Below are 16,241 nucleotides of genomic sequence, written 5' to 3' on the forward strand. Positions count from 1 at the left end.
TCATCTGTACCCCCAATCAGTTCCTTGGTTTAGAATTGAAGAGCAATAAGCCCCTTGATGAATAAATAAATGTTTGATTGATTGAATGAATGAATGAATTAGACATGTTATTACCCAATTAGTGCAAGATTGTTTTCATACCCTATTTATGGCCTTGAAGTCTGACAATCAGTCTAACCCTTAATACTTTTGAATGGGGATTTACTGCACACACTAATTTTTTTAAAGTTTTCTTCTCAGCAACCTGTTGTGTGGCAATTATGTAACTAATGAGTAGCTCCACCAGAGATTAGAGAGGAAAAATCAGTAAGCGTTGTTAAAACGTGTTCATCTCCATAGTAAAAAGTTGAGTGGAAGGTGAAGTAACAAGTATTGAGGAAAGTGAAATTTTGAAGATTATCTGGATTGAATTGTCCATATTCTCCTGTTTCATTTCTGTAAATAAATGAGTTGCCTATATCGAAAAATATAATGAAAACTCCTTTACAAGGTTGTTAAGAAATAAAACAAGGCCATCTTTACCAAGTGCATAGCCTATGATAGGCATTCAATAAATATTAATTCTCTTTCACTTAATTTGAATATATATCAGTCCTTAAGAACTATCATTGTTCCCAAATTTTGTGTCATTTCCTCATTCTATGAAATTATAATTATATATTTTAACCATTTTATAGTAGCAAATTTGAAGTATGATTGAAGTTGAAATTTATTCAAGGTACTAAATGGAAATGTAGAGGAAAAGATTTTGATTTTCCAGTATGTTATCCAGTGTCCTATCTACTAGATAAATGGCTTCCAGGTATTACAAATGGAATGTAAAAAAAAAATGTCGGGGGTGTCTTCAAGTGGAATTTTACCCAAGGAGACTCTCTCTTAGTCATATTACATGCTTGCACATGCTCCCTCTAAACCAAACCCTCTTTTCCATTCTTACCTCATTATAAGTAGAAACAGATTTCAGGATATGGAGGGAAGACACAAGGTGTTTTCTAGAAAGAGACCAAGTTGAAGATGGCTAATGTGTTTCATTGAAGACACTCCCTCTCACCAGGAAAAGCATTCTGATTAATTAGTGATGTCTGCCACAGGCCAAGGAGAGGAGGCATTACCTGTGCCATGCATTTACCAAACGTGTATTTAGTCCTGTTTTATGTGCTTTTACATTTTAGCTTGCCATGCCAGTATTGCTTTTTCTAAGTTGCACTAGCAACAAGAATTTAGGAAAAATTCAGGAGGTTAGAATTTAATCAGCAGATCTGACTTTTTTATGTCTTCTTTCAAAAATATTAAGTATGTTGAGGCCTTTGCCAGAAAGCCAATTGAATAATGTCCTTTAAGAAATTTAAAAAAAAAACAAAAACCCACACATGTTTGTAGCACATCTCATCCATCTACTTTGTGGCGTTAAAACTTCAAAATTCTAGGATTCTCTTAGATTAGATAAGAAGGTGATTATTTTTGATCTGCTACATACACAGTGGACCAGGCTGATTTTTCTCTTCTGATATGTGCATTAAATTGATTAGAATTTCATTTTATGCTTTTTAACTGCAGTTCATTTTGAGTAGGTGAGAGTAGATAAAGTTCTCTCCATATACATCTTAAGACAGAAACTATGATAGTTATTATTAAGCTGTTTAGTCAGTCCTTTGTTTGTAAGCTTATTCTTCTTTGATTTGTTCAATGTTTTAATAGGTTTTGAGTTAATTTTTTGTATGGTGACAGAGCTTAAAAATAGCATGCTAAGCAAAATAAGTCAGATGGAAAAAGTCAAGAACCATGTGATTTCATTCCTTTGTGGGATAGAAAACTGCAAGCAACAAATGAACAAACAAAACCTCATAGACACAGAAAACAGAATGGTGGTTACCAGAGGGAAAGGGAGGTGGAGAAGAGGCAGTGAAAGGTAAAGGGAGTCAAATATATGGTGACAGAAGATTTGACTTTGGATAGTGAACACAATGCAATATACAGATGATGTACCATAGAATTGTACAGTTGAAACCTATATAATTTAACCAATGTCACCCCAATAAATTTTTTTGTGATGAGAAACATAAACCAATTTTCCATTTTTTTTTCAATTATAGTTCACATTCAGTATTATTCTGTATTAGTTTCAGATGTACAACATAGTGGTTAGACAATCATATACTTAAAATTTTAAGTGTAGGCTTTATTATTATTCAGGTATGGTAAGGCCATTATATCATGGGATGATTACCATTGAAAGATTGTTGCAGTTTCCAAGAGTAGGAAGCATACTATACTGGTGAGGGTGGGGGTGGGGTGGGGTGGGGCACATAGGGAAGCTTCAGAGTTGGTGAGGAGGCAGAGGGAGCAAACTGAAACATGGGCAAGAGCCTTTATTGCAGTTTCCATGAGAAGGAATGGATGAAGCAACGTAAGCAGATTTAGGGTTGGCCATTCTGAGTAATTTCAGTGGGCTCTGGAGCATAGAAGTTGTCCCTAGTTGCTACCTGAGTCTGGGGTGATTAAGACAGGGGGTTCATGGCCCCAAGTTTGAGAGCCCATAGAGGAAGTGGTGGTGATGTGGCTCTGGACCGGTGAGTTTTCATTTGAAAGAAGTGCTTGAAGGAGAGTCATTTACTAAAGCTACGAACTGGCCATTCCTGGGAAGGGCCCTGTTGCTGGGCCATTCCTAGCTCCAATGTGCAAATGGTTCCAATCGTAAACTAAACACACATTTATCTAAATATTGGCTGGGAACCATGCTTCCCTTTTTGTTGCTAAAGGGAGTCTACCATCTAAATATTTGCAGGGGTGTTTTTTTCTCCTTCCCTTGAGTCACTCCCTATCTTCCTAAGTTTAACAACACAGAACTGATCACTTGACAGGTACTTACATCAGTAACAGTTTGACTTTCCCTGATAGTGTCAAAGCAATATAATGACTCATGCTAATTATTATGCTTACCACCTGATTTGGATGAATTTAGTCTTTCTGTGCACTATATCTTCTATGTGTTACAATCTGAGATGCTTTTTAAGTTTTATTCACAGAGTTGGAGAATAAAACACATGAGTGTTTAAAAAACAAAACACAGGTCACCCAAGAAGTTTGTAAGCACCAACCATTTCACCCTAAGCAAGTGCTAAAGGTGTAATGAACCATTTTAGGAGACTAAATATATGTGTTAGACTGTTGCAGAAGATGAATTTGTTGCCTTAATCTTTCTGCCAGTATTAAAATATATTTCAAGCATTTTATTGTGCTTACTGATTATTTTCTTCAGCCTTACACTTATCATTATTGCTCAGATTATAATTGATCTTAATTCATTTTTTTAAACTACAGTTTCCAAGGGATAAATATGCTAGAAAAGCATTTGGCAACTACACATGGGATATTAGTAGATGCTAAATGAGAAAGAATATCATGGTCAAATAAGTAAATGCTAGATTAGACAATGTTAAACAAATTCTTTTCTGCAGGATTTCTCAGGGCCTTTGATAAGAAAATGTGAATTGCAAATGTCAATTCACACTGATGGACTGATATATAATATGTAGCATCTGCCAAATCTAGCAGGCCACAGATCCTTCACTACTTGTTTATTCATAGAAAGCATATTCTAAAGCAGTGGTTCTCAGCCTTCCTAATGCTGTGACCCTTTAATACAGTTCCTCATGTTGTGGTGGCCCCCAAACATAAAATTATTTTCATTGCTACTTCATAACTGTAATTTTGCTACTGTTATGAATCGTAATGTAAATATCTGATATGCAGGATGTGTTTTCATTGTTACAAATTGAATATAAAGCATAGTGATTAATCACAAAAACAATATGTAATTATGTGTTTTCCGATGGTCTTAGGCGACCCCTGTGAAAGGGTCGTTCGACCCCCAAAGGAGTCGCGACCCACAGGTTGAGAACTGCTGTCCTAAACGATGCTGATGCTGCTGGTTCAAGGATCACACTTTGAGGAGCAAGAAGTTAGGGCAGGAGTTGGCCAACTTTTTCTATAAAGTCCACATAGTAAATATATTAGGATTTGTGAGCCGTAGAGTCTTTTGCAACTACTCAACTTTGTCATCCTAAAGCAAAAGCAGCCATAAACAGTAGGTAAATGAATGAGCATGGTTGTGTTCCCAAAAAATTTATAGATCATGAAATTTGAACTTTATATAATTCTTTAAAAAAATATTATACTTTTAAAAATTTTCCATTAAAAAATATAAAAACCATGTCTTAGCTCATGGGAAATAGAGAAAAAGCAGTGGGCCTGCAGCAGGCTGCACATTTGCTGAACTGTGAGTTAGAGGTCAAGAAATATACTCCATGGAGAGTCAGTGGAGGTTTCCCTATGAAGCACATGTAACCAAAGCAACTAATCTTTTATTTTAATATATATTGTTATTGATTTCAGAGAGAAGGGCGAGATATAAACATCAATGATGAGAGAGAATCATTGATCCGCTGCCTCCTGCACACCCTCACTGGGGACTGAGCCCACAACCCAGGCATGTGCTGTGACTGGGAATCAAACCATGACCTCCTGGCTCATAGGTTGATGCTCAACCACTGAGCCATGCTGGCTGAGCAAATCTTTCTCTTTTTTAAACTTTTATTACATTTTGTTCATGCTTCCTTTTTCCTCTAATAGTTGGTTTATGGATTTTTTATGAAAGATTAAAAAAAGTTCTAATTGGCATCTCAGACAGACAAACACCTCAACTAGTTTCAGAGTTTACCAGGTATTCTTTCTGTTCCCTGTGGTATGTAATGCAATGCTTTCCACATAGAAGATGCCAAGCAAGCAGGTGTCTGATTGCATTTAATCTGTCAAAGGAGCCTTTCACGTGGCTGTAAGGAGGAGGAGCTCCTGGGTGGGATTAATGTAGAGTGTAAGGAGAGACTTCCAAGGAGGGGAACGTGGGCAAGTAATACATGAGGGCCGTGTCAGGGACAATAAATCCGTGCAAATATTTGACAGAAACAGCGGATTAGTATAGGAAAAGGATAGAAAATAAAATCAGGGCCAAGTCCTATGGAATGCCTCAACACAGATCTGAAGTTTAGGGGATGATGTATGTAGGGAACAGTTTCAAGAACTTTAATCTGCTACAGGATATAGAAAAGATCCATAACTTACTGGAGATGAAGAGATCAATGAAAAGATTTAAGATTAATTAAAATGTAAGCCACAGTTCTCATGGGTGAAGACCTGGACTGTGACCCTGGAAGGAGAACAGAGAAGAACGAACTGAATGATGGCTCCAGGCTGGAATGCTCTCCAAGACTTTAGAAAACAAAGGAAACCACAAAATACCCTGGAAGCAGGAAATACTGCTCTTCTCAGTTGCCTCCAGAGTAACCTGCATGCTTTGTGCAGGCTGCTCCATTGACTGGGGTGTGTGTGTGTGTGTAAGGTATCTTAATTCCCCAAATCATATATGTTTTGTGAGTATCCCATATTTATTTTTAATGAAGTTTCTGGAGAGATAATACTGGAGTATTAACAATCTGGAGTGTTAGCAAACAGATTTGCTCTGTTAACATTATTTTCAGATTAAATATAGACACATACCTACTTTAAGCTATATAAATACAGACAAAAAAAGCCTTCTGTACCATATTTTTACAAAAAGGGTACCAAGGCCAAAGAATTTTCTAGAAGATTAGACTCAGAGGAAATCTCCAAGTGCTAATTAAGAGCTCAATGGACAATACAGTCCCAGAGACTTCAATCCTTTCCATTGTAAGTGGCACATTCCTACGTATTTCTTTAAAAATAAATCACATTTGGCGGGAGGTGGTAGGGAGGAGGTTGGGGCAGCTTCATAGTTTTTATGAAACTCCTGTGGAGAATTTGAGGTGCTGGGGGAATAAAGGAAAGAGTGTGAGAGAGAACTTGTGTTAAAATAGTCTGGCAGCTTGCAACCTCCCACACCAACGTCCTGGTTGTTTGGGGAAGGAAAAGTGCTGACCAGCAAAAATGAATTACAACTGCTCCATTTCTCTAGTTGTGGAAGCCAAGCGGTCTGCTAGAGACATTTGTAAATATCGGAAATGTGGAAGGCATTAAATCTATTATTGCTCCGTTGATCAGAAGTCTTAGGGTCAATGAAAATATTGCTGCCTCTGATATTTTTAACGCGATGATTAGTTTCCCTTGGTACAATAGATATTTTGAGCATAACGTTTGTATTACTTTCATATTTTTCTTTAGATAAGAGTAATAGATAAAAGTGGAAGAAATGTAAGAGTCATTTATTATAAAACATTTTATAAGACACTTTGAATTTCTGTTCCTTTTCTTCTGCAACTGGAATGGTCTCGCCAAGTTGGACAATGTCGCTTCTTATTTCCAGGTTAATAAAACATACAGGGTGCTTTACAAACAAAACCTGTGGGAATTGTCTAGTCATGCATCTAACGGTCTAAAATGTAGAGTTCCCATCAGTAATGTGGACACAGCTCTTTTTTTTTTAATTTAAATTCTTTGAAGTATTGCATGAGTCTCCTTTTTCCCCCCATTGACCTCTCCCTGGCCACTCCCACCCCCCAGCACATGCCCTCACCCCCCTAGTGTCTGTGTCCATTGGTTAGGTCAGTGGTCGGTAAACCACGGCTCGCGAGCCACATGTGGCTCTTTGGCCCCTTGAGTGTGGCTCTTCCACAAAATACCAAGTGCGGGCGTGCACGTACAGTGCGACTGAAACTTCGTGGCTCATGCGCAGAAGTCGGTTTTCGGCCTGGGCAAGTCTATTTTGAAGAAGTGGCGTTAGAAGAAGTGGGGGGGGGAGTCGGTCGGTCGGTCAGTCGGTGGGGCGACAAGATGCAGCGCAGGTGGGCCGAGGGATACGTAGCGTGGGGGAGGCACGCTCAACTCATGCACGAGTTGAGTGAGACTGGCTACAAGACGAGTGTGGATGGGAGAGTTGGAAGGGGTCGACCTCAGCGAACGTACCTCAATCAGATTGAGGATGATTTTAGCAAAGGCCAGCTTAGGAGTACCCTAATTAAGTTAATAACAATGTACCTACCTATATAGTTTAAGTTTAAAAAATTTGGCTCTCAAAAGAAATTTCAGTCATTGTACTGTTGATATTTGGCTCTGTTGACTAATGAGTTTGCCAACCAGTGGGTTAGGCTCATATGCATGCATAAAAGTCCTTTGGTTGATCTCTTACCCCCTAACCCCCTGCATTCCCTCATTGGTTGGACTGTCTGTTTGATGCTTCTATGTCTCTGGTTCTATTTTTGTTCATCAGTTTATGTTCATTACATTCCACAAATGAGTGAGCTTATGTGATATTTATCTTTCTCTGACTGGCTTATTTTGCATAGCATAATGCTCTCCAGTTCCATCCATGCTGTTGCAAATGGTAAGAATTCCATGTTCTTTACAGCAGTGTAGTATTCCATTGTGCAGATGTACCACAGTTTTCTAATCCACTCATCTGCTGATGGGCACTTAGGCTGTTTCCAAATCTTAGCTATGGTGAATTGTGCTGCTATGAACATAGGGGTGCATATATCCTTTCTGATGGTGTTTCTATTTTCTTGGGATACATTCCTAGAAGTGGGCTTACTGGGTCTTTTTTGATCAAATAAGCATCTGATTATAGAGCACCCAGCCTTCCACTTCTGCTTTATTATTTTAACCACCGCCATTTCCTTTCTTTCTCTCTTCTGTCCTTTGGCCTCCGTTTGACCTGCAGATGGTTCTGTGAGGGGAAGGAGCTGCACAATACTCCTGACATTCAGATCCACTGCGAGGGTGGGGACCTGCACACCCTGGTCATCGCAGAAGCCTTTGAGGAAGACACAGGTCGCTATACCTGTCTGGCTACGAACCCCAGCGGCTCAGACACAACATCCGCCGAGGTGTTCATTGAAGGTGAGGAGAGGTGTGGGGCAGCGGTCAGCAGTGTGCATGGTCTAACAGCTTCAGCATCGCAGGGCTTCATTGTGAATATGCTTCCCCAATGCAAATAGCACAATGGTGTTGTGACACAGAACTCATTTCTCCCGAAAAATGTATAAGTAAATCGAACCGTCCTGACACTTAGGCATGCATCAATCGCATCTAATGTCAACATGTGTTCCTTTCCACTTGAAACATTCCAGTTACATTAACTTAACTTATTTAAAATGTAAAGCACCCAATTTACTTTTGCTTTCTCTAGGGAAAAAAGAATGGAAACATATTGAAATACTGTATCTATCAGCCAAAGTTAAACTCTAAATTATTTAGGAAATCGTGACAATAAGGGAATATTTTTAAGTATTCTCATTTGTATTAAATTCTAGAATTTTCCCTTTTTTAAGACTCTGCTATTCCTGATAACTAAGACTTAAAGAGGGGCAGGCAGAGAATAGAATGTTTCTATTTCTATCAATTCACTTTGGACAAGACTCAGCCTGTAGAGAATTAGAAACCTTGATATCAGAGTATATAGTTTTAGATTATCGTTGCATTGTGATCGGTGCCAATAATTTAAGTTGTAAGTGTTTTAAGCACCGCAGTGTTATATCATCTCTAAATCCATAAATCAATATGCATCTTTTCAAAATACTAATTAAAATACAGAAAGAAAGTTAAAATTCCTGAGGTCTCCACCACATGAATCTTCATCTTTGAACTACTTTTCAATGTTTAATATAGCCTAATTTCTTCCTTATTTAAAGTAGAAGAAAGCAGGATGTGAGCGCCTTCAAGAACTGACAGTTTGATTTTAGAAGTAACCTGTTATCACTCATAAAAGTGTGCACCTTGACTTCTGCTAAAAGGTTCCTCTGCATTATCTTTGAAAGCAAACATCTGTGAACTCCTCGAAGGACCTTGCCCTGTTAATGAAAGCAAACATTCTGTTTCTAGTAGTAACTAATACTTACATGGGACTTATAAACGCACACATAATACACATACGTAACCATTTACACTTCACAGAAAGCCTATGAGGTACTATTAGTAGTCCCTTTTTACAAATGAGTAAACTGAGATCCAGAGAGGTTAGAGAGACTCGTTCAAAGTTACACCAGGATGGAAACCCAGGCAGTCTCTCCCCAGGGCCCATATTCTTAACCACTGTGTCCTATACACATCAAAGTGCTAAAGTAAGAGAAGAAGAATAACAAAGGTTTTTAACATTTAACAAGTTAGCAATAAGTATTAGTCTTGGGCAGACTGTGTAACAAACTCCTTGAAATATTTTGGAATGTCATAAAAGGAACTTAAAGCTTCCATTAAAAACCTGTTCGTTAATGATGATCAGGCTCGTCACCCAAATCCAAGTTCAGCTAGAGCACCTTAAAATTAAAGACTTTACCTGCTTTCAGCACTGGTACGACTGTGGTGAATTTTAGTGTGTTTTGCTTCTATGCTACAGATGCTCAATGAATTCACAGCAGTTTAAGTCATAGCCTATGGACTCAATTCAGCCAGCACTTTTTAAGGCCCTACTGTGTGTGAGACAGTGCAGGTACAGATATGATGAAGACACAGTTCCTGATATCTAATAGCAGAAATGGGCATATTTAAAAAAAGAATATAAAATGATAGGTGATATTATAATAAGTGATATAATGAAATATATGAAGTATTATATGGTTACAAATGAACTTTAAAAATTAACTGCAGTATCTATAAGATATGCTCACTTTTCACATGAAAAGAGGAAAAATGTCTCTATCTCTGAAACTGGTTTCAGTATCTCACTCCGGTAGACCCAACCATCCACAGCACGGTCTTTACTGTTATTTATTTAAACGTGGTCTTCATGTAGAAGCTTCTGAACCACCAGTCCTCTTCCGCCTTTGAAATCACCTGCGAGAGCTACTCAATGTGGGGAAATGCACCCCTAGTTCTATATGCATGTATGTTTCGTGCCCTGGACTTTGGCAAAGACAGTGGGTTATTTTTTCCAATGCACAGTTTCCCACATGATAACACTGAACTCACTTAGCCAACCCGCCATTAGGTGTCTGTGACTTCAGATAGACTGTGTGTGAAGAGGAGGATAAGGAAGCTGGACAGAGAATGAAGAGCTATTAAGATTCAGTCTCCAATGCCTAATATAAAAAAACTAGCTCATTGGCCTTGTAAAATATGGGTAATAATTTTTAAAAATACCTGAGAGATTTCAGTATATTTTTATCCCTGAGAACAAGAACTTTAGGTAAATTCTTAGGCTATTATGACTGCAAGTAAGAGAGCTTCCTATTTTACTTATCCAGCACTAAATTAGACTCAGCCATATCTCTATTGAATTGTTTCCTAAAGCATGTTATTAACAGGTCAGCATGTAGTCACCCAGGGTCTATCAGGGTGTAGGAAGTTTTCTATAGAATTAAAAAATCCAAACAAAGCCTTTCCTAAAATTTTACCAACCTACTGGTTGGAAACCATCTAAATTTCACTGTCTTATGGGGCAAGTTTTAGAGCAATACAAAAGAAATTACAGCTTAAGAACCAGCTAACATTTATTTAGTGTTAGCTAGGAACCAATCACTTCATTTTTATATGAAAAATTACCCCATTTTATGGTTGAGGAAATTGAAGCTTAAAGAGGCTAAGTAGTGCCAAGATCGCATACAACACACACACATGCACACATGTGTGCAGGTGCTCACACACCCCCACACACATAGCACTCAAGAATTCAAAACCAGGCAGTCTGATCCCTGAATCTGCCTTCTTCACCACTCACTCCAGAATAAAATGTAGATGAACTCATTACTGTGGCAGCTGTAATCACTTCAAGCTATTCAGGGCACATATTGAGCACTGTTTAGAGAATGTACTAAGGAATTACCGTAAGCAGGCAGTGATGTAGACACTGCGGGCACGCAGGAGCACAGGATAGGCCTATGCTCTGACTTCCCTGACGCTCCCGAAGAGGAGGGAGAATAGAGCAGTGCACTCATCAATCATCCCAACACCAGCCAATGCCAGGAAGAAGGAAACGGTGGCTGGTGAGGTCCGGGGATCAGAAAGGCCTCTCTGAAGAGATGACATTTGATCTACAACCTGGACTCCGAGAAGAAACCCACAGGAAGACTGGGAAAGGGTGCTTCACACAGAGGGCTCAACACAAGGCCCTGAGAGGGGAGGACCAAATGTGTTCGAGGAACAGAAGGAAGTCCGGGGTGGCTGGAGCATAATAGAGAAGAGACAGCTGGGAGGGTTGGGCAGGGGCCAGTTCACGTGGGACTTAGGGCCTTGTGGTCACTGTTAGCAGTGTCACTGTTAGTGGCCTTTATTTTCAATAACACAAATCATGGAGGGTTTCAACAGAAAAGTCTCATTAGCTGATTTATACAGGGTGGGACAAAAGCAAGTTTACACTTGTGAGAACCCAAAGCAGTTTATTCTTGCATTCTTAATTAGTTACTGTATTATTGCCATAGGAACAACTGTTAACCTACTTTTGCCACACCCTGTCTTTTTAAAATTCTTGCTTTAGCTTATAATGGGAGACCAGTTAGAAGCCCGTTGCAGCAGCACAGAGGAGAAATGAGGGACTTCAGGAGGAGATGGTATAAATGGAGGTGGTGGTGGAGGGGTCAGAATTGGGTTAAGAATTCAGGGGTAGACTCCAAAAGCTGAGCGCTCAGTGGACTGGATGAGGGGAGGAGGGGAGGAGGGGGTGAAAGGAACCAGGCAGCTCCACCGCCTTCAGCTTTACCAGGTGTGTGGCCCATGCTGCCAACCTCTGGAATCGGGGGACGGGAGGGGCAGGGTTAGGGGCCAGGGAAGGGCACGTGCTGTTTTGAACTTGCTAAGTTTGAAATTCCTACTTAGGTAGGCAAGTGGATGTGTCATGCCAGTAATTGGACATATGCCCACAGTCTAGCCCACAGGGCTGAGTGAAATATCTGGGAGCGTCAGGACATCGATGTAACTAAGACTCTGGGACTGGGCATACCTACCAGGGAGGAAGGGAGTGAGAGAGAGAAAGGGAACCAGGTCGGAGCCTGGATAATCCTTCCTGGTTGTGGGAGTTCCAAGAGGGGAGATGCCAGGGAAGGAGAGGAACCAGGCAGAGTGTGTGCAGGAGGCAGGAGGGGGTGTTGCAGGAAGGAGGGCGATGCCAGCTCTGTCTATTCCTGCTGAGGGTCCACTCAGATGAGGGCAGGAGGCAACCGCAGGGTTTGGCAGCTGTGGATGTTAGACAGGAGGGATCTGGGCAACCTGGACAGGACCAACCATCTAATGCAATGAGTTGAGAAAAGCTTGCAAAATATGGAAAGAGAAGCAACAAATAATAGATTGTGTTTGGGACATTTTGTTCAAACGCCAGCAGACTCGAAAAGTGTGAGATCAAAAAAGATTTTTAATTGAGGTATAATTGACAGATAATAATAGTTTCAGGTATACAATATGATTCGTTTTAGTATATATGATGAAATGAGCACCAGAATGAGTATTTAAAATCCATACGCCTATTACTATACATAGCAATAGTTTTTTCTTCTTGTGATTGGGATTTTTAAGATCTACTTTCAATTACACGATGCAGTATTAACTATAGTTGCCATGCCATACATTGCATATCCAGGACTTAATCTTGTAACGGGAAGTTTGTACCTTTTGACTCCCTTCAACCATTTCATCACCCCTCTAACCTCCCACCTCTGGCAACCACCATTCTGTTCTCTGTATCTATGACTTTGGGTTTGTGCTTTTTTTGTTTTTAAGATTCCACATATAAGTGCCATCTTATGGTGTTTGCCTCTCTGTGTCTGATTTATTTCACTTAGCATAAAGCCTTCAAAGTTCATCCATTTGGTTGCAAATTTCAGCATTTCCTTCTTTTTATAGATAAATAATATTTCAGAGAGTGTGAGTGTGTATGTGTCTCACATTTTCTTATCCATCCATCCATCTATGGAAACTTAGGTTGTTTCCATATCATAGCTATTGTAAACAAGGCTTCAATGAACATGGGGGTGCAGATATCTTTTCGAGTTAGTGTTTTTGTTTCCTGTGGATAAATACCCAAATGTGGAATTGTTGGATAAGAAAGTTGGATTTTTGCAGTTAGTTTGTTTGTTTTCATACCAGAATTAATAGAGTTTGTTTATATGCTAATGAAAATAATCCAAGAGAAAAAGATACATGGATTTTGCAGAATGGAGGGAGAATAAGATAGAGCAAAGCCTTTGCAGCGGAGAAAGGAAACTGAATCCGGCCTGTATGGTGCTGGATGGTGAGGCGGGTACTCTCAAGGACTAGAAGGCAACGAGATATTCTCACGAATTTCATGATGTCAGCAGGAAAGGGAAACATACAAAATAAGTACAAACATGTCAAGTTTCCACCACCCCATCCCTCCTGGTTGCAAAAAGGATTACACAGGTCATAGATTTAGGAGCACCAAACAGGACAGGATGGTGGCTCTGAAATGTGGGAGGAAAGAAGGTGGATTAAACTGGACCTTGTGGATAGGGAGTTGGGTCTGATAGAGAGGAGAGCAGGGCACCATCAAAAAGGTAGGGAGTGGCCAAGTGCCCATCAGTACATGAGTGGATAAAAAAGCTGTGGTACCTTTACAGTGGAATACTACTCTGCCATAATAAGGAGGAAAATGTTAGCCTTTGCAACAGCTTGGGTGGACCTGGAGGGTATTATACTAAGGCAGTGGTCGGCGAACTGCGGCTCACGAGCCACATGCGGCTCTTTGGCCCCTTGAGTGTGGCTTTTCCACAAATACTGACTTCTGCGCATGGGCCACGAAGTTTCAATCACACTGTACATGCGCGCCCACACGTGGTATTTTGTGGAAGAGCCACACTCAAGGGGCCAAAGAGCCGCATGTGGCTCACGAGCCGCAGTTTGCTGACCACTGTGCTAAGGGAAATAGGCCAGTCAGAGAAAGATGAGTACCATATGGTTTCACTCATAAGTGGAATTTAATGAACCTGAACTACCAAGCAAAATGGAGACAGACTCATAGATAGAAAGCAGGCAGACAGCTCAGGTGGAGGCGGGGGGAGCTTTGAAGGGGTGGGGGAATTGAACAGAAAAAAGAAAAAAAGGAGAACTCATGGACATGGACAACAGTATGGTGATTGTGTGTGTGCGGGGCGGGGAGGGGGGATAGAGGTGAAAGAGGGCATAGAGGGGATAAATAGTGATGGGGAAAATAATTTTTAAAAAGGGAGAGGGCAGTAATATTCAAGCTTGGTGCATGTTGGCAGATTCTAGTTAATATTTTTTTTCTAAGTTCTCAATTTTTTTGAATGATCAAATAAAACATGCGCCCCTTTTAAGTGACATTTTGACACATGCTAAGACGTTATATGAGTAACTGCTCCTGTTGGTCCCAGCAAGAAAAAGCCTCATTGAACATGAGGATTCTTCTGCTGGCTTTTGGGAAACTGTTTAGAGAAGCTGAAGGAGTCTAAGCCCAGCTTGGCCATTCTTTCGCAATGGTTTCTGAGTAGCTTAGTTCCTAGCCACTATGACCTTGAACAGTCACTTGCTGGCTCTGAATTCAATTTCTCCGTCTGTGCATGGAGGAAATTAGATTGTTGTAAGGACTGAATGAGCTAATTGCCTAGAGCTGTGCCTGGCACATAGTGTGAGCTATCATTATTATTATTACCAAAAAAAGCACATTTTCATTTTTAAAAATCTAAAACATATGCATAAAAAGAAAATATAAAAATCACATGTAATTTTGCTATCTTATGTTCTATATTTGTATATTTTACGGTGTACTCTTTTGTACCTGGTTTTTAAAATTTAACCTATTTTTATATAAAATATGATACACATTTTTTCAAATCATGAAAGATTCCAGATTGACAAAAATATAAGTTAAAACAGTGATTTTATGAATATGGGGAAGTGGGCATTTTGTTATATTGCTATATTATACACCTTTCTGGTGAAATGTTTAAAAATGAAAATAATACATATATCCATTAATGAATAATAAAGTTATGGTGAATCCACACAGATGAGTTTGAAGCAGCCACTAGAAAATTATAAAGGTACATATTTATTTATTGACATGTATTAAATGTAGGAAAAACAATAATTGAGCAGTATAATAGGATTGTCATCTTACTTTTTAAAATATGTTTAATTCTTTTTCTATGTCCATAAGCATAAACTTTAGAAGGATGTGGTCCAAGTGTCTGATTAGTGGTATTTCAAATGATTCTTTTCTTTAATTTTCATTATTGGACATTCTATGGGTTTTTTCCTACAAAGAAGTATTAAATTGCTAAAGTTTTAAAAATGAAAAGGTAAAGCCTTTTTTAATATATATTTATTGATTTCAGGGAGGAAGGGCAAGGAATGGAGAGAGAGAACATCAATGATGAGAGAGAATCATTGATCAGCTGCTTCCTGCAAAGTCCACACTGGCGATTGAGCCTGCAACCCGGGCATGTGCCCTGACAGGGAATTGAACCATGACCCCCTCCTGGTTCATAGGTCAATGTTCAACCACTGAGCCATGCTGGCAGGGTGGAAAGGTAACACCTTTTAAAGTGAAGGGAGAAGGCTCATTTTTGGTGACACTTCCACCTGCCCTTTATCCCTAGAGGGGAGCGGAGAACAGTGTTTGATTCCTTTGTACTATGTGGGAGGCAATACAGAAACAGTTAGCATTTAAGCAGGGAAATATCTGATACACAGATAGATAGTAACTGCAAGGGCTGGAAGGTTTGCCTCCTTCAGATCGGAGCCTACAGAAAACACTGAGCGTGACGGTTTGATAAATACAGAGAAAAATGTTAACCTGAGACAGGAGTGGTGTCTCCTGACCGGCAGGTGCAAAGCAGATGACTCAGGCAGGAGACAGGAGAGGAGAGGGAGGGAAGGTGCCCTGCGGGGAGGGCAGGGAACGGCTGGCACAGATGGGGAGATCTGATCTGCTACCATCTGCAAGAGCTGCTCTGACACCTGAGACAGAAGGTGACATTGAGATTTCACAAGGGTTGGACAGGTGTGCGAAAACTAGCGAATGTATTACCAGGGGACACTACCCTTTTTGGTCCTTTATGTTTCTCTGAAAATCAGATAGAAAAGGGTAGTTATAAAAGAATGAGAATAGGAATATATTTCTAAATAGAGATAATCAGATGGGACTTTTAAAAAATGATTTAAATGTTCAGAATTATATGAAAAAATAGCCATTTCTCTCCCCAATTTCAGGCCACTTTGAGCGTGTCTGTGATAGCTCCCATGGGGCTTTTGCCCGGCCTCTCTGTAACACGCTCATGACTCCAGTGCAGTTGATCTCGGTCAGG

At 39.8% G+C, this 16,241-nt stretch overlaps 1 protein-coding gene across 10 annotated transcripts in view; it reads left to right on the forward strand.

The window, feature by feature from the left end:
* Positions 1–16,241, forward strand: part of PALLD (palladin, cytoskeletal associated protein) — a 407,453-nt gene that overhangs the window by 167,905 nt on the left and 223,307 nt on the right. For all 10 annotated transcript variants that reach the window (XM_036315085.1, XM_036315088.1, XM_036315090.1 and 7 more), the window contains one exon: positions 7,694–7,872. In XM_036315085.1, coding sequence (XP_036170978.1) covers positions 7,694–7,872 — 179 coding nt within the window. The remainder of the gene's footprint in view (positions 1–7,693; positions 7,873–16,241) is intronic.

The sequence above is a fragment of the Myotis myotis genome, unplaced genomic scaffold (assembly GCF_014108235.1).
Source record: "Myotis myotis isolate mMyoMyo1 unplaced genomic scaffold, mMyoMyo1.p scaffold_m19_p_6, whole genome shotgun sequence".
In the NCBI taxonomy this organism is placed as follows: Eukaryota; Metazoa; Chordata; class Mammalia; order Chiroptera; family Vespertilionidae; genus Myotis; species Myotis myotis.